The 26,200-nt window shown below is 39.9% G+C and overlaps 4 protein-coding genes across 23 annotated transcripts in view; 3 read left to right on the top strand and 1 right to left on the bottom strand.

Moving 5' to 3' along the window:
- Nucleotides 1-48: 48 nt before the first annotated feature.
- On the top strand, nucleotides 49-4,335 carry LOC111250830 (uncharacterized). 2 transcript variants are annotated; one of them, XM_086989945.1, is made up of 7 exons: nucleotides 49-462; nucleotides 1,200-1,340; nucleotides 1,600-1,730; nucleotides 2,192-2,322; nucleotides 2,660-2,823; nucleotides 3,544-3,771; nucleotides 3,932-4,335. In XM_086989945.1, exons 2-7 carry the CDS (start codon nucleotides 1,200-1,202, stop codon nucleotides 4,085-4,087), a joined length of 951 nt encoding a protein of 316 aa, XP_086846071.1. In that variant the 5' UTR covers nucleotides 49-462; the 3' UTR covers nucleotides 4,088-4,335. The 2 variants fall into 2 exon arrangements, with proteins under 2 accessions (XP_086846071.1, XP_022662391.1); XM_022806656.2 differs by having other exon boundaries at nucleotides 51-615.
- On the bottom strand, nucleotides 1,724-14,453 carry LOC111250829 (polyprenol dehydrogenase-like). Of its 13 annotated transcripts, none has more exons than XR_015328186.1 (9): nucleotides 14,103-14,453; nucleotides 10,091-10,164; nucleotides 9,786-9,932; nucleotides 7,772-7,856; nucleotides 7,030-7,203; nucleotides 6,434-6,629; nucleotides 5,933-6,119; nucleotides 5,474-5,729; nucleotides 1,724-1,881 (listed from the first exon to the last, which is right to left on the bottom strand). XR_015328186.1 is itself a non-coding variant. In XM_022806648.2 (9 exons), exons 4-9 carry the CDS (start codon nucleotides 9,927-9,929, stop codon nucleotides 5,538-5,540), a joined length of 978 nt encoding a protein of 325 aa, XP_022662383.1. In that variant the 5' UTR covers nucleotides 9,930-9,932; nucleotides 10,091-10,201; nucleotides 11,318-11,559; nucleotides 12,590-13,198; the 3' UTR covers nucleotides 4,337-5,537. The 13 variants fall into 13 exon arrangements, 11 of the variants coding, with proteins under 11 accessions (XP_022662383.1, XP_022662389.1, XP_086846066.1 ...); XR_015328187.1 differs by lacking the exon at nucleotides 1,724-1,881 and adding an exon at nucleotides 4,337-4,438; XM_022806648.2 differs by lacking the exons at nucleotides 1,724-1,881; nucleotides 14,103-14,453 and adding exons at nucleotides 11,318-11,559; nucleotides 12,590-13,198 and having other exon boundaries at nucleotides 4,337-5,729; nucleotides 10,091-10,201.
- Nucleotides 13,353-26,198, top strand: LOC111250828 (uncharacterized). Of its 3 annotated transcripts, none has more exons than XM_086989944.1 (4): nucleotides 13,353-13,524; nucleotides 15,528-16,422; nucleotides 16,553-16,719; nucleotides 24,966-26,198. In XM_086989944.1, the coding sequence occupies exons 2-4, from the start codon at nucleotides 15,563-15,565 to the stop codon at nucleotides 25,028-25,030; spliced, it is 1,092 nt and encodes a 363-aa protein (XP_086846070.1). In that variant the 5' UTR covers nucleotides 13,353-13,524; nucleotides 15,528-15,562; the 3' UTR covers nucleotides 25,031-26,198. The 3 variants fall into 3 exon arrangements, with proteins under 3 accessions (XP_086846070.1, XP_022662379.1, XP_022662378.1); XM_022806644.2 differs by lacking the exon at nucleotides 24,966-26,198 and adding an exon at nucleotides 18,941-20,451 and having other exon boundaries at nucleotides 16,556-16,719; XM_022806643.2 differs by lacking the exon at nucleotides 24,966-26,198 and adding an exon at nucleotides 18,941-20,451.
- Nucleotides 25,081-26,200, top strand: part of LOC147755675 (uncharacterized) — a 104,273-nt gene continuing 103,153 nt past the window's right edge. For all 5 annotated transcript variants that reach the window (XM_086989950.1, XM_086989949.1, XM_086989948.1 and 2 more), the window contains exon 1: nucleotides 25,081-25,219. The gene's annotated coding sequence lies outside the window, so the exon portion shown is untranslated. The remainder of the gene's footprint in view (nucleotides 25,220-26,200) is intronic.

Below are 26,200 nucleotides of genomic sequence, written 5' to 3'. Positions count from 1 at the left end.
GACAAAATTGAATTTCTCATTATTTTCATTCTGCGTCCTTTTTCGTTAATAAATCTTACCGAATTATGCTACCTTGTGTTGTATGTTGCTTCGTCGAAAGAATCAACTGCATTGAAAATTGGATTTGAGTTATTTATTTGGCGAAATCCAATATGGCCGCTTCCATAGGGCTCATGAGCCCTCCTTCGGCATTCTTGAAACCCATTTCAAGTGAAATTCGACGATATATTGTATACTAGAGAAAAACCATATAAAGAAATGCAATTGATAGTGTTTACGTAATACCATGACCTAATTAGGCGATTCACTACATCTTTTTAAAAGATTCCATTCGTCATGCACGCGTATAGAATGATTGTAGGGCAACTGGTGGATCGCTGACGATACGTGACAGGGAGTGCTTGCGTGTTACATTTGTTCATCTATATCATCTGATAGCATACTACAATATATAGCGAACTGGTTAAGTCGTTTTAACCAGTGACTTTAAAAATATTTACTTGAAAAATCCGCGACAGGGTAGAAAATGCATGCACCTTCTACCATTTGTATCTTTTTATCGCAAGAACACGCTGCATAAGAATCGGTCCTTTCATTTGTCAAAAATCGATTAAAGTAAGTTCTATTACTAAGCAATATTAATAAACTATTAATCGAAAGCTTACGCATTGAATAAGTCGTTACATGAAGTCGTTACATGAAATACTCCGGTTTTTATGGAGGCTACCTTTAATTTAAAGTGTGTTTTGGAATTGCTTACTGAATGCGCTTAAAAATTAATGAATCATTTCGATAGCTGATTTCCTCTGTAAGCAATTTTGTTGTGCCGTGTGTGATGTTTCATCGATCGTTCGATCGAACAGTTAACATATTAACAATCATTTCAGTCATTTTACTGAAAAACAAAAAAGAACACAAAAATTGAAATGGTTTCAAGTCGCAAACGCCTTTTAAGATATTAATTTATTTCGCAATGCAACAAGCACTCGCTTCTTGCATTGCGAAATAAATGACAGACATTGAATAACTGGTAAACAGTACGTATTCCTGTCTACAGAGAACGCCCACTGACGCGTTACAGATTTTGTTATATCTCGGTAACGAACTAATGTGAGAAAATTGCTTGTTTTTTATTATTCATACAACTATTTCTATCGTTGTGATGAGTATTAAACGCTAAAAAATAGTTTAAATTGCAGATGGAGAGCCGCCGGTCTTCGACAGCCACCATGGCTCCTTCAGGGGACGAGTTCCTTCGTAGTATGGCCCAGATACGAGATAAACTTCGGAAGAGATTTCTAAGGAAGCCCCTATACCTCGACGCGGCACATAGTTATGAGGTACACTCACAAATATTTAACTCTAAATGCGAAATAATCTGCGGAAAATTTCCCATTTACGTTGATTCGAACCACACAATCGAAGTAAAAAATACTAAATATATTATACTATCAGTGAATTATACAAATATACGGCAAGGTTTACAGCGTGCTATTGTGTATTGAAATATCAATTGTATTAGAACTATCAACGCAAAAAGGCAACAGTCTCCACTAGGTAGCTTACTCAATCAACAGGTACTGTGATTTACCTTGACAGCTTCTGGCGGTCCGCGAACTGCAATTGGAATTCCCAGAAGGTGCTGCGATGGCCTGGAATGCTGCTGCTGATGTATACACAAACATTCGACGACTGGGAGCGGCGGCAGAAAACTATACCAAGGCGGCTAGGTACGTTGTCATAGCCTGCTTAGGCCTCAATAGGCTCGCCCTATGTATTACTGTGAGTTCTGTTAGTCTCGAAACTCCATAGGCCCCTAATATTCTTTTGTATTTTGATCGACGAAAAATAATTAACGTAATGCGCATCATACTAGGCTGCCTGGAAGCAAATAGTTAATATAACACTTATTTATTATATATTAGTACAACAATAACATATATATATATAATAAAATAAAGCCTAACTCTCATTAGAAATTAATTTTTTTTATAATACCGAACAGAAATATTTTTTATCTTAATTGCGGTAATAGTAGACGGCAGACCAGAGTTTGGAAAAGGCCTGTACTTTGTATACATTTTGTAGAATTAGAAATAGGTATATACGCGGCATTCGACCACGGGATTATTTCGCTGAAAAATGGAATAACGGATTGAACGGTTTACATAATCGGGGGATCATCTTCCAGAACATACATGAAAGAGGAGCTAAATCTTAAAAAGCTGTGTATGCCATCGATAGAGGATCATTTGATCAACGGGCTCGAGTGTTACCATCGAGCAATCTGCACCTACGAAAAAATAGCCGAAGTGAACAAAGGTTGGTAAGCAAAGTTTTGCAACCACTCTTCTATTTTCAAAATTCAATAGAACCGCTAAATCTTGACAATTTCCGGAAATAATAAAACAGCCTTGAGCACTTACTGTTTTAAACGTTTCCGTAAACAAATCATCAAAATGCTTTGTTATTCACATGGAATCCGAAACAATATCCGCCTAACCTTTGCCGAATCGCGGTAAAATATCAAATAAGAAAAATTATGTGTTTAGTGTTTTGTGGTAATTCCATTTTGCAACGATAACTGTGAAACGATACATTAATGATCAAAAACTTAGACCTGCTCAAACAATGAATTCTATCTACATTCTGCGATTAGGATCAGAAGGTATGGCGGGCTCATTATGTTACGAAGCTGGCTCAAAGCTACAGCAACTCGAGCGATTCGGAGAATCGCTATGGTTTCTTGAGCGCGCGTGCCAAAAGTGGCCTGAATCAACGGTGCTGAAAGTCGAATGCTTCCTATTACTTGCCAAGTCACAGGTAAGCGGTTTATATCGACCCAATTTTATGTACAACTGCGGAATACCTTTAAAAAAAACTGTCGATTAACGACTCTCTTACGTACTCCATAGATATGTGCTTACAATTACTTGTCGCTATCCTTTCATTCGTTCGTCCTATATTAGCAAAGGTGTTTATGTAGTAGCTTTTTTTAACGACTACTGTATGTGCTACGCAAAGCGAATAATCATAGAGAAATTGATCTTAGCTTTATGGGGCCCATAAGTGTATGGACGACAATGATCGATTGCAATCACTATAGCCCCATGATAAGGTTATGAAAAATTCGGAAAGATTCAGTGCTTAATTAACGGAACTCTGACTACACCAACAGTACTAAAAGTAACTGCTTCTACAGGAGCGATTTAGCCAACAACTTACGAAGACGATTACTATATAAGTTGAAGTAACTCATGTTTACTGAAAATTAACGAAGTTCGGCTAACCATTATCTTATCCTAAATAGACTGTGCTGTCATATCGGTTCGTGTTGCAAACGTGTTATTTATAATAATCAATATTATATTTGGTCAATCCTATTCAATGTCATTAAATCTGAATCGGTATATGATGACCACCATGATGCTACCATTCCACGTACGATAAGCATAAAGCTGATTTACCATCCCATACTACTTGAACATGATAGATTAAGCAGCATCGATACAGTCATCCAGTAAAATGGCGTTTTTTTTTTAGGTAAAACTGTCAGAGTTCGAGTCGGCGGAAATCACTTTCCATGAATTGGATTCGCTTATTAATGCACACATGGAACGGGCTTCTTTGGAGCATACACATCAGCAGGTGCAGATTGCACTGGTCCTATTAGCTGCACTTCTGGCACCGCCAGAGCATAACCTAAGTCAGGCGCAGAGTGCCTTGTTTGAACGATACAAAGGGGAGCCCGATGAACATATGGAAATTGAGGTGTTTACAATACAGTTAATATTAAATGTTTTTCATTATTCATAATATTCTTTTAAATCTGAATTGAGTATTTAATCAGTTTAATATCGCGAGAGAAATCGTGGATCATAGTAATAATAGGCTCTAAAAAAACGCGTTGAATTCGGTCACAATCCCACAGGTGTTCCTGACGCTAAAGGCTATTTTAGAATGTTGTAAAGAGCGGTGCTTCGAGAAGATGTCACAACATTACGATATTCTAATAGAATTCTGCGACGAGACGTCAAGGTTGATATTGGACGAACTAGTTAAAACTGTCTGCCCATACCATTGTTAACCAGTTCGTCACGAGACCCGGCCAGCTATGCCATTGATCCTAGACAACGCCTGCCATTTATATAAGAAACTCGACTCACAACGAGCTTTCAGTTCCCCGACGCTTTTTACTATGTATAATAATAATAATAGTACTTTAATGAAAAGTGTTTACTTGCGGCAAATAGCTGCACAAAGAGAGAGTAAAAGACATTGATTGATGCATACATTGACCATGAAAAAGATATAAATAAACAATTGTTTGTCGAACTAACTTTGAACTCATTTTTTAACTTAATTAATTGAATTTATTACATGATTCGTTCATTGTTCGCTGAGAAGACGGTACGTAAGACAATGCTTTGGCAAACACCTTGAAAACATTCGTATAAAATACTGTATATGTTGATATACTTGCTTTGTCACTATTGTGAAACTGGTGGAACTGCTCAAGTCCCAGTGCTTAATGAATATAGTTATTATCATACGCTATTACCATACGCCCATCTAAGACCCATAGGAAAGAGTGCTGAAAAAAACTCGGTTTCTTTTGTTCAATATATATTCTGCTATACCACAGACCACATAAATACCGCACAGAGAAGGCTGTACATACCGCATCCCTAAGCAACAAAGTTCAAACAGGGACAAGGTTGCAATATTTCCTCTTCTATTTTTCTTCTAATTTCATTCTATACAAACTTATCTGTTTACATCCACGTGATGCTACTTTGATCGGCTTAAGTGTATTATTTACAGACAAATATTGTCAGAAGCGCCCACCAGTACAGTTCCCTGTGGACGAGCATTTTTTTTCGTGAGATCAGCATAAATTCGTGAAGCGTTACTCCCTGCCAACGCTCACAGCTGCTACACAAAAGGTGCCAAAGCAACAATATCGCACATACGAGTAAAGTTACTTTCGTAAACTCAGCTGAACGACTGAATAGGAAAGTTAATTTGGTGTCGATTGTAGATCTAGCTACTTGACGGGACACCCTTTTTATTCAAACGGATTTAGACCAGAGCAATAGCGAGTCGAATGTACCGCGATAAAGCTGTTGTGACACCGTTATTTTTCTATAGTCCTCTTGAAATTACAGTTTTTTTTTTTGTTTAAGACACGCCAGTGCATTTTTGGCAGTCTATGTTAATTTCGATATAGGAACGACTTGAATTACGTGTGGTGGCAAAAATGACTTCGACCTATTCAACCATCTACTTGTTCCCTTGGTTTTTCTAAATAAAAAAGACATGCAGTGTACAATCGCCGGGAAAGAGCTAAGAAATTGGCGTAGAAGACCCACTACTCGAAAACAGTGGATCGTTCCTATAAACTGCTATATGCGAACTATGAACGTGGCAGGTTCCGTGACAGCAAATCTAGCTAGATCTATCATTAACCTACCAAGGACTTTCTTCTTTTTGCATCATCAGGGCAGCTTGCAGGAAATACTTCTCGCCTAGCCACCCTATTGATCTACCAACAACCATGGAGCTAGCAGATGTCTCGTTAGTTCGTAGAGTTGTCTGTTAAATTTGCTGTCCATAGTTTTCTTGGCTGGAGGTACAACCTGACAGTTTTCCATGTACTGGCACGTTACGTTTTCCATCGTTGTTGAAAGCAGAGGAAATAGTATGGTCTCTGAAGCTGTCATTGGACTCTGAAAGAAATTTCAACGTTGCATTAGGTACGTGCGTTTAGGTAACTATTATTGGGTACACATCTGCACGTTGCTACAGGTTGATGCCGCGAACTAGCAAAAGGTATCGTTAAATTATGTTTACGTACATTTGTTCAGTTTACATAATATTGAAAATATATGTTTGGTGAAACGACGAAGGATTGAGTATGTTGTCAACTTACAATGAAAGTGATGCGTCCGATAGTTTTAATCAGTAGACTGCCATAGAGACCCGTGTTTACGATTCCTGGGTGAACTGCATTGACAGTGAAGCCATATTTCTGGAATAGGCTAGGTCCAACATGACGTGCGTATGACACGAGTGCAAGTTTTGACTGGACGTAGCCTAAATAAGGACAGTAGCCTTTGCTACGTTACCGGCGCATTTCCCCAATTAGTATGAGCACAGACTCGTGTGTTATATATATATATATATATATACGATCCGTAAGGCCTTTGTGATTTAAATTGCCCCATATTCGGTAAAATATCTTAGTTGCTTCAGTATGTACATACTTTTAGTAGGATGCCCGTAAATTAAGATTTAAAAAGTTCATGTATGTAATGTAAATAAATGATAAAATGATGTAAAAAAAATAATAAAAATGTAGCACTTCGCCGAGAAATTCAACCAACTGCAGGTCACACTTTGACGAAACTAGTTTGTTCGTTTAGCTACGTACTTGAACATGAAGTCGTCTAAGTTGCAAAAGTTCACATAATGCACTGCTGAGGTAACGAGCACGACTCTTCCCTGTTTCGTAGACTTCAGTTTAGCCTTAAGTCGATCTATTATTACAATTGGTGATAAATAGTTGACTGCTTGCTGCGATTCGAAATGTTCTGAAGTGAGGCGATATGATCCTCCCAATGTACCAGCTAGAAAAAGACCACAACATTCATATTATATACAATTTGACAGAATAAACAAATTGTTTGAGTGAGGTATGGCAATATAACCGGTAACACGACAACTTTTGACTATCTACCAGAGCTATTATTGCTATATTCACAATATATACCTTGATGGCGTTCAGCCAAAAAATGGTCGAACGAATAATGGCTATTTGACAATAGACTCATTTTGGGCGCGTGATAAGGACGAGGACTAAAAGCATGAATGATTTAAACTTTGGCTTTGACCGTATTCGATTGTACTTTAGCAATTCTCTAGGCTGGCGTCATCGTTGCACTTCTATAGTTGATAGCTATGGCGAACTATCTCTTCGCTTCTATATGTTCCAATTATTAAATTTTAATTCGAATATTATTGGCGTACCGTTACAAACGATTCCGTCCAGTCGACTAAATGAGACGTTGACCTCCTCGCAGAAACGGACCGTATCTGTCATCGATTCGAGATCAACTTTGAAGTACTGATAACGCGATGATATTTTAGAGATGTCCTCAAACGACTGTCTGAGTGATAAATCCTTCTCCGACCTTCGACCCGCTAGAAGATAATAATAATAGCAATTGGAAATGACTGAACATAAAAGTTGCGTACTAGACGCGCACTGGCAATTTGGGCCAGCGACGCCTTCAACTTATGCCTAACACAGAATGGAGACGCGTGCGTATCTATACGTATCGACAGCGGCTGCGATCCGGGTAGCAGTAAAAGCTCGAAACTCTGGTTGAACTGCGCCGAAGAAAGCATCGCAGGTTCGATAGAATGCGTCTTCCTATAGTAAAAATCAGAAAGAGCACCCTGAACGAATTTATCAGGAGTTAGCGAACGCGCGTGTTCAAACCCAGAGACATAATACATATGAATCTTGATCGATACGTAACCCCCGACGTTACGCTCATGCGTTACTTTTAGAAATGCTTATTCGACGATTGAGAGTAATATACGTCTTCGGCTAATTTCAACCCATTTAAAGGAGTTAAACTTCATTGTTCTAACATATATAGTATATCTGCTAGGCTTGCTTAAGAAGTAGACGCAGTATTGTAAATGTTAATGCAATACATTTTCTAATTATATGGCATTATGAATGTTCTGTTTGAGTACTAACTTATTATGACAAACGACCCAAGTGACAAAAGCCGCTCAACGACCTTTCTACCAATTCCGCCCATACCACCGGTTACAATAAACACCTGAAATAGCAACAGCCAAAGTACTAAAGTATTTTGGGTTTTGTAGACCTATCGTCTTTCATAGCTATGTATCGAATGTTTTATAGTAGTGAAAAGAGTAACTAATCGGAGTACCTGATATAACCGCTGTAGCAGCTCCATTACACAACTCAACCACGTTCAATATTTACCCGCTCGTTCTTTTTATGCTATGCTCGAAGCAGTGCGTCGTATTGGATATGAACAGAACTGAATATGCGGGCTGCTGTCAGCAGTTCGTTCCTTTGACTAACGAAAAGAACGGTTTGTACTGTCCCAGAAATCACATATTCTTTAGCCGGACTTGAATCAAACGTCGAAGCCACTTAAACTCCGGGAACTTTCTTTGGGCACAAGTGCACAGAGAGATAATGGTCAATGGGTCTAAGTTTAACTAGCGACACTGACTATCGTAACTCGGTGCCTTTTTCAGTCGAAACCATCCATAGGTTACTGTTGACCTTAAGTCCGTTTGCAGTCTCTCACAGTTCGTTTGCGCACGGTTACCCTCGTATACTAATGAAAAACAAAACAATACGGTATCTACCATAGGATACCTCTGCGTCAGTACAAATTTCACTAGTTGCGAGCGCTGTTGCCGTGGAACTAGGTGGCGAACATTCGTAGAAATCTATGTTTTTATACCATCTTGGTAGATTTCTGAGTGGCATTTAAGATGGCACTAGTAATAAAAACAATAAACTCGGTCCAATTTAGACTCGCTTAGAAACTCATTTGTACAGGAGAAGTGGACTGCAATAGACGGTAATACTGCTCAACTCCCGTTGTTCGGTCAAGTTTTTGAGTCACTGCTGATAATAGCCTTAGACACTTTCTGTGACCCTCCCCGGTATTATCAAGACCCGGCTAGCCGGGTCCATACGCCTGCTGCCTACTCAAATAACCTTTTAGGAGTCAGCGAAGGTCGCTTACATCTTCAGCAACCTCTATCAACCTTCTGCTTCTATGTGCATATTGCTTGTATGGTAACTATCCGAAAGATGGAAGCATTGAATTCCGATGCGCTTTGGTACCAGAGGTCTACAATACGCCAACCGATATAGACAGGCCTTTATCTACTGTAGTGTTATTTGGCAAGCGTACGTCGGAAAGAATGGCAAAGGCAAATTAACAAGCTTTTCAGGCCTTCACTAGGACAGCACTGATTTGATTTGTTTTCAAAATATTCCTAACATCATAATTTGGTATCTCGTTAATCTGGGAACATCTAGCAACAAACCAGCTCCTACGGCAGGGTCGTGTAAAGCCCACATTGCTAAAGCAAGCTGCCGGACTACATGTTGCTACTGAAGGTCGCCTGATTTACCTATATTGGTGTTTTCACCATTTATGCGCGATACTGGCGTGCCATAAACCATTGAACTCGGCGGTCGATATCACGCTGGCGACGGTCCAAATCAGACCTCGGTCGAGGAACTTTTGTGTTAGAATAAATGCTTTGATCCTTTCATTTTCATTTTGTGGTTTTTTATGTTCAGCTTTTTTTATGTAAAAAATACATACAAAGAACCTCGACGTAAATGTTTCCTATGGCCAATCCGCTATTGTTCTATTTTTGACAGCAACACAAGGTCTCGTTTTAATTAGTGGACAGTCATTTATAAGACAGTAGAAATCAATTGAAGCATATACGTTGCTAATCAACTGGCAGACTATAAACGAAAGAGGATCAAATCAACCATGAATAGCAGGTAACCTCTAGTTCTCGGAAATATTCGTCGGCTTTTCTTACTCATAGGATCGCTGGTTTATTTCCCAGCTCATCAAATAACGCGTGGAAGGAGAAGCACAGCTGACGAAGATCGCATTATAAAGTACATTGAACGTATGTTTGATCAAATCTCATAGTGTTTAAATTATAGAGTTAATGACGCGCGGAAGTACTCTTACCTTTTGTTCCTGTCTAACGTAGTTGAATTTTTTCGTTGGCTGGCCATTGCAGTAGCTGAAAATCTGTCGCATAAATATCCACGTACCGAAGCTGTGCACGATAACATACCCATACAGTCGTAGCAACACAGTATAGGACAGCATATTCTGTTCAATTGAATGAATATATCTTTAATAATCGGCTGGAAAATAATACACAGTTTTGGATTTTTTTCTGTACCGCAATTGCGTGAATCAGTATGGATATGTAATACGCCACTGACATAACCGATACATAACCGATGAAATAAGTAAAGCATGCTTACCTGAGAAAGGTCTTTTGTCTTGTGATTCGCGCAGTCAGGACCTGATGCTATCGAGCAACGTATTCCACACAGATCTCAGAATAGACAAGCAGTAGCTACTTGAAAAATATGCTATGACATTGTGCATGTAGAATTATAAAATGAAATAAAAATATAGAGAATCATTTCAATGACTTTTGAACGTTAATATTCACAAGAGTCTTTCTGTGTTTTCAAGATAACGAGACAGGCAAATTGGCTTGAAACCGACGTAAGTGAAGACGATCTCACTGGATGGAAGGTCAGAAAAGTGGATTACACTAGTCTCATACAATTTAATGAAGGAAGAATTTCTACGCTAAAAAGGTTACCAAAAATATTAAAATGGACCTGCAGGTTATATGTCATACGTTTAGCTATTGACTGACGTATGCTTTTACCCCAGCATAACCTTAATACCTGTCCTTATAATGCTGCAGCGGTAACGCCTTTGCCTGACGTGGTGGTCTTGGGGGCCTCTTTGACGGCAATGCCGAACATAAACATTCAAACATTTGTTTTAGACGCAAGACCTTATAGCACCTAACACGATTTTGTGTTTCTTTTTACGTGGGGGGTTTTCATACGCGTCGCATCTCTCCTGGTACCGAACCGAACAGCTCGCAGCATAATATAATTTGGACGCTAGGTACTCTACAAATTTTATGGGCACAAAACCTGCACAACTTAAATCGTTGCTATCAAATGATCGAAAATATTCCCCAGATTTAACGATTTCGATGGCAAGCTTGAAAAAACGCGTAGCTACCATTTGCCTGCATGAGAGATTATATACTGAATGTAAATGTTTTGAGCTTGACGCTGCCTTAGTCCAGCATTGTCAGGCCGCTGAGTCCCGGAAAACACAAAACGAAGTGTGCTTACGTCCGGTTTCGGAGACCGCCTTAGGTACCGAACAGTAGTACCATCTACTAGCGCAATTTGCTACTAGCCTAAAATATTTTGTACTGTGAACCTCATTTAACATATAGATCGCATAGCCCAGAGTCGGTATCTAAAACAACGAATAATCTGCACAGCTGCTTAATATGCTCTTAACCTCAGGTGCTATAAATGAGCTTAGCGTGGAACCGAAATTGTACCATAAGCTAGTTAATAATAGCAAAGGTGATAATAAGCAATTAATTTTCCATTTATATAAACACAAAGTAAAATATTCGTATTTCGCGCTTATTGACAAGAATGTACCTTTTTCACGTCAAAAACCGTCGGCAACATCCCCTCCTAAGCGAATCCCAAAAAGGAGCATATTTGCAAGAGAAAAATGCTCCAGTGTTTCTTCTTTCGTGAAGTCAATCCATTAATACCAAAATAAGTAAACATTCAGAATGTCAATGGGACTAGTCGAAGGTTGTTTGCTTGTTCTATTCCAACGATTGATGATCTTTTACTACACCTCACCCAATGCACTGACTCACTCTGCTAGAATACTAAAAAACGAAAAAATTGTGAAACCCTTTAGTACACGTAACAGTTATTGATAAAATGGGCGAGCATCTCTAAACCCGTTTGTTCGGATAAAAGCAAAACATTCAGCAAGACAATGCTAAATAGTCGACCATATATTTCAAACGGCAATGCGTCTGCATAAATTGATACTACTATTTATCTTTTAAGCTATCATTTTTTGTTATTGATCGCCGGTTGCTTTTTTCAACTACGAATGCCGTTTGTATTGAAGAAATCATTTGCTCCTTGCACGACTTGTATTTTTTTTTTATTTATAATCGACATGAATGATTTATGAACTTCGATTACTGCTTACAAATGCAGTACAATTCTTCGCGTAATAGAAATGGGCCTACATTAAACGAACACGATAGATTTGTTTGTTCAAACTATCGGCTATACGAATAATCTGCATCGTTAAAAATCGCCACTTCCGATTGGATTGAAAGACTACAAATTTTATTTAGAGAAAGTTCACAAGTTCACCCTTATTAAGAGACCACCTGTTGAAATTTTCAGAATAAAAAACTAAAAAAAAAGGCAATCCACTTCACAATGGCGGCACCCAAAGGAAAAGTACGCCTGTACACAGGAAACATCTTCCAACACAAATGGTAAAAAGATAACGTCTTTATAGGATTTTTTTCTACCAACTTAAGATAACCATTGATTAGAGGAAGTTGTAACTGATCGTTTTGATCAGACGCTGCAAATTCAATATTACTAAAACTAATGTATACATACTTATTGTCCTTCGCTGTTACCAGCTTTTTCCTTTTACCGGAATGAGAAGTTCTTTGGCACGTCATTTTGAACCATTCAATTGTAATATTGTTTTACCGACAAATATTTCGGTTCGGTGCAACATCTCTATTTCCATATCTCTAATACGTAAAATTCTATCTGTCATTTACAGTTAGATTTTGTTTGATTCTTTTAACACAATTAGTCCACTTAGCGAAAATCGTTATTTCCAAAGCTAACCGAACGCCACTGAGACTAATCACTTACTGTGCGATTTTTTCTCTTCTAGAAAGGCTTGCACCTATTGTTAGGAAGGAGCCACCGCGATAGTTCCAACGAAGCAAATATCTTTTGCCTCCTTTACAAAATAGCTGTTTTTGACCACTCACTTTAGTATTGCAGCATATTATTTGATCTGTCAGCTGATTTCAAATGAAATTGGCCTGTCAAGAAGACCTGTCAGTTACGCAAATATTTGCTGTAATGATCTTTCATCGACTGCAGTAATGGCTGCCTTGCAGTTGTAAAATGACGGAAGCGTTATGGTGTAGATGCTACCCTGCATCCTTTATTACATATTTAATTTTCTATTAAGTGCTTCAGAAAGAAGTGCAAGTGAGTATAAACGATATGGTGCCGGACAACACCTCCCAACGACAGCTCAACCCTACGCGGCCCTACGCTGGCCGCGTAACGCCTCTATTTGCTACGGCCAGGGCAAAATATGCTCAAACAAACACTGCGCAGGTAGCAATCCGCCACGCCCTACTAATGAGCCGCACAACAACAAGAAGGCACTCAGGTTTGTTTGCAGTTTCGCCATGAGTTAGCGCTGTGCGAAGTTCGGGGGCTAATTCAGGGCTGTACATGCGGACTAGTACCACCTAACAGCATTAGCTGACTCATTTTCGAAATTTCGCGGGTCGCGCTAGCAACGCAGGTACGGCGGCGGCGGCGGCAACAGCGGCGGCGGCGGCGGCGGCAACAACAACAACAGAGGCGTTAGTAGTCGATGTGCACTGCAAGACCATCAACAATAGCAGCGGCTACGGTGACGCTTTGAGAGTGGCACCAGTAGCTTTTGCGTGAATAATATCCTGTGTGTGGGATCGTTCGCTGGTGTCAGAACGATATTAAGGAGGACGCCAGGTGAATCAAGGACCGCACCAACGCCGCGTCGATTTGTGCTTGTCTCTATTCTGGTGAGTTTTTGGTCTGTTTTTCGCACAATCTTCCTGTGTACTGTGATTGAAGCAAACGTCGCTGTAGTTAGGAAACGAATTCAGTGCACAATTCGATATTAAGATGTGTAGTATTTGCGAACTGACAAACGGAACGTTAGCGTGTAAAGATACCTGCTGACTGTGTTAGGCCTAGTTGATATCATGTTGCACTAATGTTTCATTCTGTACTTCATAACTTGTTTAATGACGATCATTCAGTTCCCCTTAACCGATACGAGAAAACATGCTTCTAAGTACGTTACAGATTTACTAGATTTTCTTTCAAACAGTGACGGATCGGCGTCACAGTGGCCGGTGCTGAGTGAGGCCTCACATTGTGTCACTAATAATGGCGACTGGGGATATGAATTATGCCACCGTGGTCATTGGCCGGCACTGATTTTCACCTAATTCGAGCTGTTGTCGCCGAAGGGATCTGAGTCTTATTTGTAGCTGGGCTAGCAGGTTTCGGCACAGTTTCCATGCCTACAAATTAGATTACCTCAATATAAGCCGATACATCTAAACCAAATGTGTTTAGGTTTTTACTAACATACCATACCAACAGGTCGAGACTGTAGGCTTAGCTTTCTTTTCGTGACCTTTTTTACGGTGGTGATGTTCTTCTTTCCTGCAAATATGGTGACATAAGTACTGCGATATGGTTCTCATTGTGGATATGCGCTGAAAGTGATGTCATGGAAGCAAACATATTCACTCCGCTTCGAACCCGTCATTAACAGGGCCTTAGTAGTTCCTCTTATTTGTCATGATGGCCGCACATTCTGATTACTCTTAGAGTTGACTTCAAACCCACTATATCGAATATGTTGTATCTATTATCGTCATAAGCACGCAGTAACCAAGAAATATTTTCCTCTTTATGGTCAATTTTTGTTGTATTGCACTTTTGTGTTTTCATGCCATCGCATGCTATGTGTATGCTCATCCTGCACTAGGATTTCAATAGCGTATCCTTAGTGTCCATAACATGTGCTGATTGTGATCAGTTTCAGTAAACAAACGATGACGTATAAGGTTCCTTAAGAATAATAAAGAAGGTACCGTCGTTTTGTTTGTGTTACAAAGAATCCAATTTAAAGCAATGAATTGATTTCTAGGAGTATCAGTACTCGACATATTATTTGTATGAATGATTAAAGATCCTTGCTTAATCTGTTGATGCTAAACTATCTGACTAGTTAGGAGTGATGACAAGCGTCAAAAAGAAAGCATCGCTTAAATATTTGTTTTGGTTTATGTGGTCGAGCTTGGGAATTTCTCTAAGGCAAGCCTATATGTTTAACTGCTATTTTTTCGATTTTATTATTGTATGAGTCGCACACGCGACCTGTTGGGTTATCCACAACGCTGGTCAAAAATGTCCTCATGAAAACGACATAACCCTGCAATTAGTTTACGCACTATAGGGCTTATGTATAATTCTATATAAACTGAGCTGAAAGTAAACGCTACTATAGTTATCTTTTTCTCTCGATATTTAATATTTTCGATATGATTTTATATACCTTTATGTATATAATCTATCAAGGGCTAATAAAAAAGTCTATCTTTAGCTATTTATTTAAGCGATTTACTCTCTATCTATCTATGTTTAGCCGAATGCTGTATCTGTAGGAAAAACTCCCTACAGAGGAAAAATCTTTATTTATTCATCAAGCGAAAGTGCTGGTTTTTCAGGCCCCAAGTATAGTTAAACGCTGAATTGGAATACCACGTGCTAAGGATATAGCTTATACTACTTGGAATATACTTCGTTGAATAAACTACTAGACGAAGAAAAATAAAGAATATATTAAAGAGAGATTTAGAGTAAAGGAATGACATAAATCAGTTATCATAAGTGGCATATATATATATATATATATATATGTATATACATAAAAGCGTCACTATGGGGAAACATCTGTAACTATTGCAGCTAATGCGGTGTTGTTTAATCATTTTCATGTAAACTACAGTGTTGTGATACTGGCGTGGAACTAAAAACACAAATATGGAACGTGGACGAGGACGTGGCGGACCTCGTGGAGGCCGCATGGGGGGAGGCCCAATGAGGGGACCGCCTGGCCGTATGTGTCCACCTGGCCCCCCTGGCCCGATGCGCGGTCCAGGCGGACCTGGCGGCCCTCCTGGTCGTATGGGACCTCCCGGTGGACCTGGCTCAATACGTGGCGGGCCAGGGGGACCTGGAGGACCCGGTGGGCCCATGCGATGCCCAGGGGGCCCCGGTGGTCCCATGAGAGGACTTCCAGGTGGACCTGGTGGTCCTGGTGGACCTATGCGTGGCGTTGGAGGCCCTCTCAAGGCGCCAGTTGGACCTAACGGTCACTTGCGCGGACCTGGAGGACCTATCAGGGGTCCAGGAGGGCCTGGGGGACCTCAACGTGGACCGGGTGACCCGCAGCGTGGACCCGGTGGACCTCAGCGTGGACCCGGTGGACCTCAGCGTGGGCCCGGTGGACCTCAGCGTGGGCCCGGTGGACCTCAGCGAGGACCCGGTGGCCCAATGCGTGGCCCCGGAGGTCCTCTAAACCTCCAGAGGGGACCGAACGTTGGTAGACGAGGCCCGCCTCAGGGTGGACGAGGCGATAACCTGGGACCGGCGCAAAAGCGCGGACGTTGGGAGAACAACCAGCAACAACAGCAACAACAACAGCAGCAGGACTACAACGTGGGCGGTCCCCCGCAGGGCCAGAATAACCACGGTTATAATGATCGACAGAACGGAGGATATGGGGGACCTCAGAACAACGGAGGCGGATACCAGAATGGTATGGACAATTACAACCGAAACCAGGGCGGTTACGGTAACCAGGCTCAGGGTCAGGGCTACAACCAGGGAGGCGGTGGAGGGTAAGTTTAAAAAAAATTTGGTTGCTTTGTAGTCAGAAAAATGTCCAGATACATATTTTCGTACAGCTCTAACGTCTTGGGTAAAATCGCAACGATTACTAACTACAATTTTGCGTAATGTACGACCCAGTAGATACCAGCAAAATGGGGGCGGATACGTAAGCAGCGGAGCAGGAGGTGGCTATGGTGACAACCAAGGTTATAGCAACAGTGGAGGTGGCAGCGGTTATGGCCAGAACCAAAGTTATGGCCCCAAGGACAACTACCGCCAGGGAGGAGGCGGCGGTGGCGCCTACGGTAAGTCCAATTTTTAATAGTAGCAAACAATTGGGGTTTATCAGAGAATCGCTCAATTGGCACAAGTGGTTATGAAGCGCGGAAAAGGTTCTGTTCCCGGCAATCCAGTAAAAAAGTTAAAGATTGTTTACAGAAGATTCTTATTATTTTTGTTTTACAATTGATCCGAGCCAATTGCAGAGCTGATGCTAGGCTCATGTCATTAGAACTAGCTGGTAGGCTAAGTCGAGTTGTTTGCTCTCCACAATGTACTTCTCAAGCAAAGCTGATGGAGCGGTCTATCAAACAAGGTCTTATCTATACTCGAAGGCGTTACATGACCGGTAGGATAGAAAGAGGGAGGTTCATGCTACATCAACGTGCAATGACTTGCGTGGTGACTAGAGTTGGCGATATTCAGAGACGTTTCTCGTAAATCTAATCGCAACTAACTTCTCATATATGTCGACTAATTTTTTATAAAACGCAGAGTTTGAAATAGATTTGGACGTAACGTTTTTGATATCTTTAAGGAAGTTTCTGATGTAACATTTAACAGCCTCGTCTGTGTTTACCGGTCTGACTCCCAGAGTCACCCCGAAAACTATCGTGTAGATTAGAAGAGAGACATACTAGGTTTTTGAATGTGAAACTTTGGTCTCACTTCAATTTGAATGGTACTTACAACGAATACTATTAATACTTTAACAAAAGACAGGTCGTAACTGAACTGTGTCGTATTTAGGCTTGCCAGATCGATAAGTGCAAGATTTTTTTTTTAATTTTTAATCGTCATCTTGAAAAACACTTATGGGAGGAGCTGAGCGAAAAATAAGCGTACTACCACATAAAGTTACGAAACCATTACCTGTCTATTTTCTTTGAAGGGTACTGTGATCCGTCAGTTTTATTTGTGTAGCTAACTTGATATGGTCGATGAAATCGGTTCGATATATCCTTTTCGTATAAAGCTGCTGTACAAAATTTGCATATCTAAGATATGTTGAATGGGTGCTCAAGCGAAGAATCGAATTATCTATATCCTGGATACGGACACTGGGGACGGACCAAATATTATCTGGAGCTTATTCGATGTTAATGAGACGTCAGAGCTCAAATAAAATTTGACATTTTATTTGCCGATAGGTTCACTTATTTAAGAAGAAGTTTACAAATCTATTGTATTTAGGGTACTTGGTAAAATTGCCAAATCGATGATAACCTTTCGCAGGGTGAACACAAATAAGTGAAGTGAAAAACTATTCACTTGGTGTAGACAGTGAGCACTGCGTGTTCACTTTATCAAGCGTTATTGATTTCTTTGGAGGCATAAGAGCTGGCAAAAGGCAAGTATGGTGTCTAATGACTTTTTCAAAATTGCCCTCGGGTGGTATATTTCTGATGGCTCGGCGTAAGACACGTGAAGAAGGGGTGATAAGGAAATTCGTAGATGTATTTAGTGCAGAAAATGACTTGGAAAGAAGCATGTGTTATGTTCTGGTATTTATTTTAACATGGTTGCTTTAAGTGTTGCAGACTTTTTTAAACTATCCAGATTCGGCCCTGTTATTGCGGTAACCGTTTTTATGGGGGGTTAGTCATTTAGTATTATTAATTTGGATTCGTGCTGTGGACAAGTTCACATAAAAACACCTAATTAAAGATCGTCTGATGATTGTATAACAGCTAGACCTGAATGTGAAAGACGCCGGAACCTAAATAACAACAGTGACATTAAGATAAATTCGAACAGGGTCGCGAAAATAAACAATAAACTAGGAAGTTCGGTAATTATCTATTTGCTCATTGCGCACGTTCTTCATTAAGATTTATCACTCTAGTTTCTTTTGTTTAAAATACATTAATCTAAACGAATGGGATATACGGGCAACTAATTTGTTTTTATTATTTTATCACTTTTGAACCTTGAAGTGAGTTCCTATCTATCTACGTTGTGAGACGGCTGGACAAATTCAAGAGAGCCCAACTGAAAATGATGAGTTAATTGCGTGATTGATTTAGCTTTAGATTTTTAAATAAATTTTTATACTCGGTGGGTGAACAATGCGGTCATTCGGTAGAAAGCTTGTTTAAATGAATTTTTCGCTGCTATATGGAGATGGGAATCGTGGCCAGTTTTTAAATCAGCCGGGGGATAAAAAGCAAGCGTCTTCTAACGCAACTGTTATTTCTTAATCTCTCTCACCAACCACCTGATTGGACCAACAATCAACTACTACAGGCTACAACAACCAGGGCCCTCAGGGCGGAGGAGGGTATAACTCCTACGAGCAAAGGCCCATGCAGAATAGGAATCAGGGGTACAACAACTACGGTCAAAGGCAGCCCTACTAAGCATTCTAGCCGTCGTCGGCGTATAGCTCACAGACCCATGTTCCCCCCACGTTCCGAGACTTTTCCACCCGTCTGATCCCCGTTGAAAAATTATCCGGGGCGGACCTCGGGATCGATCTGATCTTGGTCTGTGTCTGGGGCAGCGGGTTTCTGACTGAGCCGAACGCTAACCGGCTAGAACTGCCGGAAAAAGCGATAACGACTGAGCCGCTTACGGCGTACTGCAAAACGTCGCACTACCGGGCGCGTTATTTCCATCTACAAAACCGCCCCAAATAACAATACCCTGGAAATTAACCAGTAAACTACTCGCACTTCACATAAACGACGATATTCAACGTCGTCACACTCTTATATACGTTTGATAAAAATAACAAATAATTACAACCAATATTATTATTATCATTATTATTTTATTTTACTATTATTTAAAAAACATGAGAAACAAATGAAATATAGAGACATTGTCATCTTCAGTATGTGACACCGCTTGCCACGTGGCGCATACTAAAGGAAGAACAAAACACCCATGTCTTCTTTAAGTACGTTATAACGAGTTATTTTTATTATTATTATTGTTGTCAACGAAAAAGCGCAAAATGTGTAATTATAATATGGTGCGTAAATATAATACATATACATTATGAATACACATAGCGTAGTGCTGACGCATCAATGATGTCAATCGTGTGTCGATTGCTCGAAACAAAGGTGACACCTAATTATTAGCGAAAAAGCAGAGATGAAATTAAAAGCTGTTGCCGAAAGGGAGAAAGATTTAATTTTTCACGCGATGTAGCGTGCTATCTATCAATGTGCTTTCTACGCACAGCTATACCCTCGAAGAACGTCGTGAGTGGGTAAGCTGATGCGTATCCGTTGCAAATCAAGAAGCGTTTAATTTAAACGGATCCAATTTCAACTCATATAAATTATTAACCGAAATAATCATGTAAGAAGTAAAGAAACGAGTTGACGGAAAGCGTTCTGCGTCAGATGAACGAGGCGAGCAGTATAGCGAACGTATATATACAAATGGATGATGAAGAAAATATACATTATATTATCTATATATAAGGAAAATACCGACACGTAACTAAGTACATTAAGCATTAAAAACAAAATTATAGGTAAAAAGAATTCGCACGCAAGACAACTTTCTCATTTGGAGACAAACTTCGTTGAAGTTCCTTATAGTCCACTTGTCACATATGTTATATATAGAAATAAATCATTCGTTTTGTTGAGAGTCTAGAATCGTCAAAGCTATCAGAATTGCAAATAGTAACAATTCATAACAATGAAGCAAAAACCAAATCGCTCATGTGAGAGAGATATTCAAATAAAGTTGTAAACTGGCCGATTTCGAATCCGAGTATTCGATGGCAAAAATTAAAATTAATTGAATTCTTTATTTGACTTCCCTAGTCATCATCTGCTGATACCAATTATTCAGTCTATTAGTTCATTTTGACTAGCGATGGTAGAAAAAAATGGCCAAAACTGGGTGAGGTAAATGCAGTTGTCACCAGCAGCCCTTACTACTAGGGTTGTCAGATACTTGAGTCCATTATACACTGGTGGCCTCTTCACGTTACTGGATTGGCAGATTCTCTGATTTTTTTAAAAATTTTATTACTATTACAAATAATGCTACACGGTAACCCAGACTTTGGAAGAAGACGATGCGAAGTCAATTAAGGGAACACAGTCAGCAACTCTGGAGAAAATCTTCGACGTAAAAGAACAACGAAACCTCAATACCAAAAATGAAACCTCAACAGATGCGATAAAATCTGACTTTGAATATGCTAGAAAGGCGAGAAAACTACCAGACAAGAAGCGGGGCTGATATGCGGTTGTACGAAATATGCTAGTAAAAGAATCAGTTAGAAAGGACTCAAGCTAAATGTTTAGAAAGTCGTCCATTAAAAGTATGACTATAAAGCCTTTTAATGCCGAAGCGATTATCCTACTGCTCTCTTGATATGCGTGCAAATATGACAACTGGGAGTTCATAGACCTTGTACCAGGATCACTTTCCGACAGGCCCGTCAAGGAAAATAAAAATTTGCATTTCTTCATTGTTTTCCGTCCTTAAATCGGCGAGCCGCTGAAACAAGTTCAGCTGTACACTGTTCGCTTGCCACTCGGGACGAAGATGATCAGGTCGATACTGCCTGGGCACTGCCTATAGCCGCTTGCAGCGCAACCAATCCCGTAGGCGGAGATGAGTACGATTTGTATGACTGGTGCAGTATGCCAATGTTGTATTGTGTCATCCGGCAGGCAATGCGAACGATGTTGACAGTGTAATAGCTCTCTCGCGTCACCGGGGAGCGCTTAAAAGTAACAAGATCTTAGAAGCAGAATAGGAGTGCTCCATCGGGCATGCAATAAGGCGTTGAGTGAAGTACTTATATGTAAACCTAATATAGGTGTCAGCATACTTGGAGCAGTGTTTCAGATTACGAGATCGGGGATGGAGATAATGATCGGCTGAGTTTTGATGGAACTGTTTTTTCTACATTTCTTATGTGTTCTAATTTTGGGACGAATCAAGTTGAGTGATAAACCTATCGTTGTTGTGTCTTGCAACCGAATTAAGTTTGAGGCCAGGATTACGAATTCCTTATCGTAGGAAGACGAGCCTGAAAAGCGTTGAATAGGTAGAACGCGTTTCAATGACGACCTTTTAAGCAAAGGTAGCTATGGAACACGGAACATTTACTGATACGCTGGATGAGGTTTTGGTTGTTCTTAGATATTATATGAGACGTAAATGAAAGGTGGGTGTTATATCGCTATTTTGCTATAATAGGGTCTATAGCACATAGTTGATGTCATCCGCTTAGTCAAAATACGATAACAATAATGACCTTTACAGACTTAAGGGAAGTGTTTGGGAGAGATTCGGCAGATGCGAAGAAGATTACACTGACCGCAAGCAAACTCATGCGCCTTTCATTGTTCTGGGACGTGTGTGCATAAATGGGTCAATTTACGATACATTGTTGAGCATTTCTACTTATTGTCCAATGCTCATTGCAGCTAATTGCTTGCACATCAAACTGTATTCGGTTTCATGGCTTGTGTTCTTACAGGTGAATTCATAAACTGTACAAGACACATTTTATTGGCCAATTATTTTTAACCAGTCACTACGTTTACCATGTATACGATGTCCGTTCATGTAAATTAATCTGACAACCCTAGGTAATTATAAAGAAGTCAGACCAAGCTTAGAGTAAATCACTAACCTTCGGTTATGGGTACGCGTGTTAACTAATACATCTAGTATGAGGAAGCTATTTATATTCAGATTTTATGTATGTAGTAATTGGCTTGGTCGGAAACTGGGTTATTTGTAAAAATGACAAACGCCGAAGCCTAGTTACGTTGAACTCCTTTGGCTTAGACTTATATACTATATATAGTTGGTGACAATCATTGCAATGACGCTAGTGTTACCTCCGTAAGGCGGAAAGCATGCTCTGTGTGGAATGTGTATTGTTAAAGCCACTAATGTTAGACATACTGCAGTACTAGGTAGAGGGCGATTGGGCTCATGTGTTGTATTAATTTCATCTGCTCGAACCCGTAATAGATCAGTCAGACAATGTTGAACGGACCTCAATAAACTCGGGGACGCGTAACTGTAACAGCACCCGTTACAAGGCCTACGACCATAAGTCGTGTCAAAAGTGTCGGCAAAGATTGTAAGTGTGGGGTCCAATATTCGCTAATCGGGGGTTAATACAGATTGCGATATGGAGCCAGAAATGACAGGACATTAAGGGCATGGAACTAATGGGTAGTCGCAAGGTCATGGTCGCAATCAGAACTTTAATATATGGGTAAGTCTAAAAGTGTCGTGGATGATAGTTCCCGGGTTGTGACGCGGGAACTTGTAGATTTGATATATAATTCGAATTAGTAGGGTACGTGCATTTAATTATCCTTAAAGGAGTATAGTGTAGAAGGGAGCTTTGCAATTATGGGTTCTAGAGTTAACTTAGAGGTATCTACTTTTTTTTTTTTACCTCGAAGTGAACCAATTACTATAGAGTCAACGGCGAATTTTACTATGGAAGTTAAATTAAAGAAAAAGGGTACACGTGTCACTTGGAAGAATCAGCCTGATTGTGTGCAGGAAACAACTCTTCGAGAGTCGATTTGATTCCGAGAAATGATCGAAATCAAATGGAGGTATTCTTCTACAGAAATCCGCAACGTTGATATGGGACAGTCCTAACCTGTGTACAAGGCTGTGAGCCAGTTAGCTATGTGATGAGACTAGCTTGCCCCTGATGACCGGTGTACGACTAGACAGAGATAGGCAGTTGGTAGCACGACTGGGAAGGAAGGTCTCGTGCAGAGACATAAATGTTGCCAGCAGACAGAAGTTCGAGAAGACGGTTGCGACCGACAAACGGATCTGGAATGAACCGATTCAATGAATGAACCAATCTGAACAACACGGATAAGAGATATGGCTCTGTATCACATTCAGCCTAGCTCTTCTGTCTCTAACATTCAATCATACGCACTCATTTATAGAAGGTAAGTGAACTGATCAATACGAAAACAAGAACTACCACGACCGTTGGTGATGGTAGTTAAAAGAAAACACCAGGAGAAGCGATTCTCTTATGTCACATTCATGTTTGCCTTGACGCTGTCATTACTTTAAGCAGTCCATTTTATGTACACATATGTGCTACAGTATTGATATAATTGCTACAATTCTGTTACTATTGTTATCGTTATTATTGTTGTTGTTATTATTTAGATGTTACCTAATACTGGCTAGAGCGTTTGAAAAGGCATACATATTGCTCATATATTATTATTGTAAGCATCCTGTACAAATGAAGAATGAAGACAAGACCGAGACTAAATCTATCGCTTAGTAATCGATGATCGGTGCAGTGGTTTATAGTGTAAAGCGAACAATGCCTTTGACAAAGAAAGGTTGGCCAAGAATAATAGGAGAAGTGAAATAAATCGGTTTTCAAATCCAAATTCATAGAAAGATCATCGGTTAGTGTGACTTGGTCTTCTATTATCTTGAGCATTCTTGTCTAAACTTTTCGCTAATTACTGTTCATCACGAATGGAGAGTGAACAACTACCTCGTCAACGTTATTCACACGCGGCTTATTTCGTCTTCGCAGCGTGTTATTAATAAATGGCCGTATCTGTGCCAGTTCATGTTGCAATATGACCGCTCTTTGCGCGAAGTACGCTGTTTACTTGATTAGGACGTTTTGCCTAAATATTCTGTTATTGCCGGTTGATACTTGCTACAGGTCAAGTTTTAGGAACGCCGCTGACTGCGTGGTTGCCAATAAAATTAAGATTTCTCTTATTCACTGTTGTTATTTTTCTATATGAAATCTGTACGCGTATCTGACAAAGGTGTCAATAGGTTATGATTATTTCTAAACCCTTCGTTCAATTGGAGACAATATCACACACAGTAAAACAGTAGCCGGTCATACTCTGACACAACTAACGTAACATTATCTGCTATTCAAGCGTTCCAAGCGTCTGCGATGTAAGCCTGAACCATATTATCGTTACCTGCCATGCGCAGACACGATGCGGACAGATCCGAATTTTTCTTTAAAATCAATGCACCGAGCGCAGTGATTGAAATTATTGGCCTGACTCTATGATACTGCTTAGCCCGACTTGATATACCACAATAAAAGGAGATCGGGGCAAAATTTAAATATTGAGTACGGATCAGTGCCATTGGGCCATGTAATGCCACTGGGCGCCTGTAAAAAATGGTGTCAAGACGCTAATAATATCGTACATAGGTAATGCTAAATACGGGTGTTAAGATTTGTACAGCGGCTTGCAATAAAGGTCATGCGCACGTCAAATAATCTCTTATTTTTAAGCGGACAGTAGCTGTTTAATGGCATATGGCTTGCTCGAACCGGCGGCCACTGGAACTGTTGTCTGAACCGACGAAGTCCGTGTCACGCTGTAAATATAGAATGGCACGAGTTGCGATGTAACATGGATGAAATATATGGTACCAGCCAGTGGTAGCAGAACGTCCTCAAAAAAAGCTGAAGTATACGACGAAGGATAGGCTTGAACGAGTTGGCTGTAGAAGTTGAACAGCAAAGCTCGACCATGGCAAGTATAGGTAAGGTCATCTGTTAAAGTTGGACGAACCAACGAAATAATTTCGCTAAATATTTCCATCTGCTAATCGTTCGCTCCTTCGGAGCATATATGCGAAACTCTAGCGGCCTAATATGGTAGCAGATTAGTTATGAGACGCAGTTACACCTGGAAAACATATGATGGCTCGAGTGTTAATGCCGTACTCAATAGGGTATGGATTTGGCGTACTGGCTACTTGGTTCAACTTATCTTAATGCTTCTTAACAAGTTATCAAAGGTCAACACATCAATGACTAAGATTTCTTAGCTATCTGTAACCTAGTCATTTAATAAACCACGCAGTTCAGATGAAACGGTCTTACGGCAACAACAGTAATGCAACGTAGCAATAAAGCAGTTTATATGCAAAACGTCTGCACTTATCGTCCGATCCTACATTTTTTTATACTGGAGTACTGCCTAATAAAAATTATTCACATACATCATCTAAATTGAAGTGGAAATTAAATGTTCGCTTGGTCCAGCCATGCGTGTGTGCATTCATTGCTTTAGCACTTGGAATCCATCTTTTTTGACAATGATATTATTGATAGTATCGAAGTTCACGCGAAATCGCACTTTCTATGTAGGATTCTTTATTTTCTAACTAATACATTGATTTTTTAAGGCACGGTGAAAATACATGTTACTAGATACATGTTTAATAAAGATTGCCATTTTATAGCTATGTGCGTTTTTTCAGCAGTCTACTGTTCAGAGCAAACTTCTTTCCGCGAAACCATTTCTATAGCAATATTCATCATTAATATTATCGTATCCTATATTTTTATTTTTTTTTCTCGCAGTGTTAGTACTACACTGTTTGATATTTTTGGTATAGAAACTGCTAATGCAGTTCGTTGCGTCCTATGACATGTTCTCTTTTTCTTTTTGTGAGATTAGCTCGTGAGAAATTTCAGAGAATTTGTCGCAATATTAACATTTTTGTGTTGTTCAATCT

Source organism: Varroa destructor, unplaced genomic scaffold, assembly GCF_002443255.2.
Source record: "Varroa destructor unplaced genomic scaffold, Vdes_3.0 BEIS01000005.1, whole genome shotgun sequence".
NCBI classification, from domain to species: domain Eukaryota; kingdom Metazoa; phylum Arthropoda; class Arachnida; order Mesostigmata; family Varroidae; genus Varroa; species Varroa destructor.
Note: the sequence above shows the minus strand (reverse complement) of the source record. Positions and strands in the feature narration are given on the sequence as shown.

What these genes read in the sequence shown, in the direction of transcription:
- LOC111250829 (XM_086989938.1), bottom strand. Translation starts at nt 14,217, where the DNA reads ATGAGAACCATATCGCAGTACTTATGTCACCATATTTGCAGGAAAGAA. An exon ending in TTAGACGACTTCATGTTCAA is followed by an intron (nt 6,120 to 6,433) that starts GTACGTAGCTAA and finishes CCGGTAACGTAG; the next exon opens with CAAAGGCTACTGTCCTTATT. An exon ending in TCGGACGCATCACTTTCATT is followed by an intron (nt 5,730 to 5,932) that starts GTAAGTTGACAA and finishes AATTTCTTTCAG; the next exon opens with AGTCCAATGACAGCTTCAGA.
- LOC111250830 (XM_086989945.1), top strand. Translation starts at nt 1,200, where the DNA reads ATGGAGAGCCGCCGGTCTTCGACAGCCACCATGGCTCCTTCAGGGGAC. An exon ending in AATAGCCGAAGTGAACAAAG is followed by an intron (nt 2,323 to 2,659) that starts GTTGGTAAGCAA and finishes TTCTGCGATTAG; the next exon opens with GATCAGAAGGTATGGCGGGC. An exon ending in ATGAACATATGGAAATTGAG is followed by an intron (nt 3,772 to 3,931) that starts GTGTTTACAATA and finishes ACAATCCCACAG; the next exon opens with GTGTTCCTGACGCTAAAGGC.
- LOC111250828 (XM_022806643.2), top strand. Translation starts at nt 15,563, where the DNA reads ATGGAACGTGGACGAGGACGTGGCGGACCTCGTGGAGGCCGCATGGGG. An exon ending in AACCAGGGAGGCGGTGGAGG is followed by an intron (nt 16,423 to 16,552) that starts GTAAGTTTAAAA and finishes TGTACGACCCAG; the next exon opens with TAGATACCAGCAAAATGGGG. An exon ending in AGGCGGCGGTGGCGCCTACG is followed by an intron (nt 16,720 to 18,940) that starts GTAAGTCCAATT and finishes CAACTACTACAG; the next exon opens with GCTACAACAACCAGGGCCCT.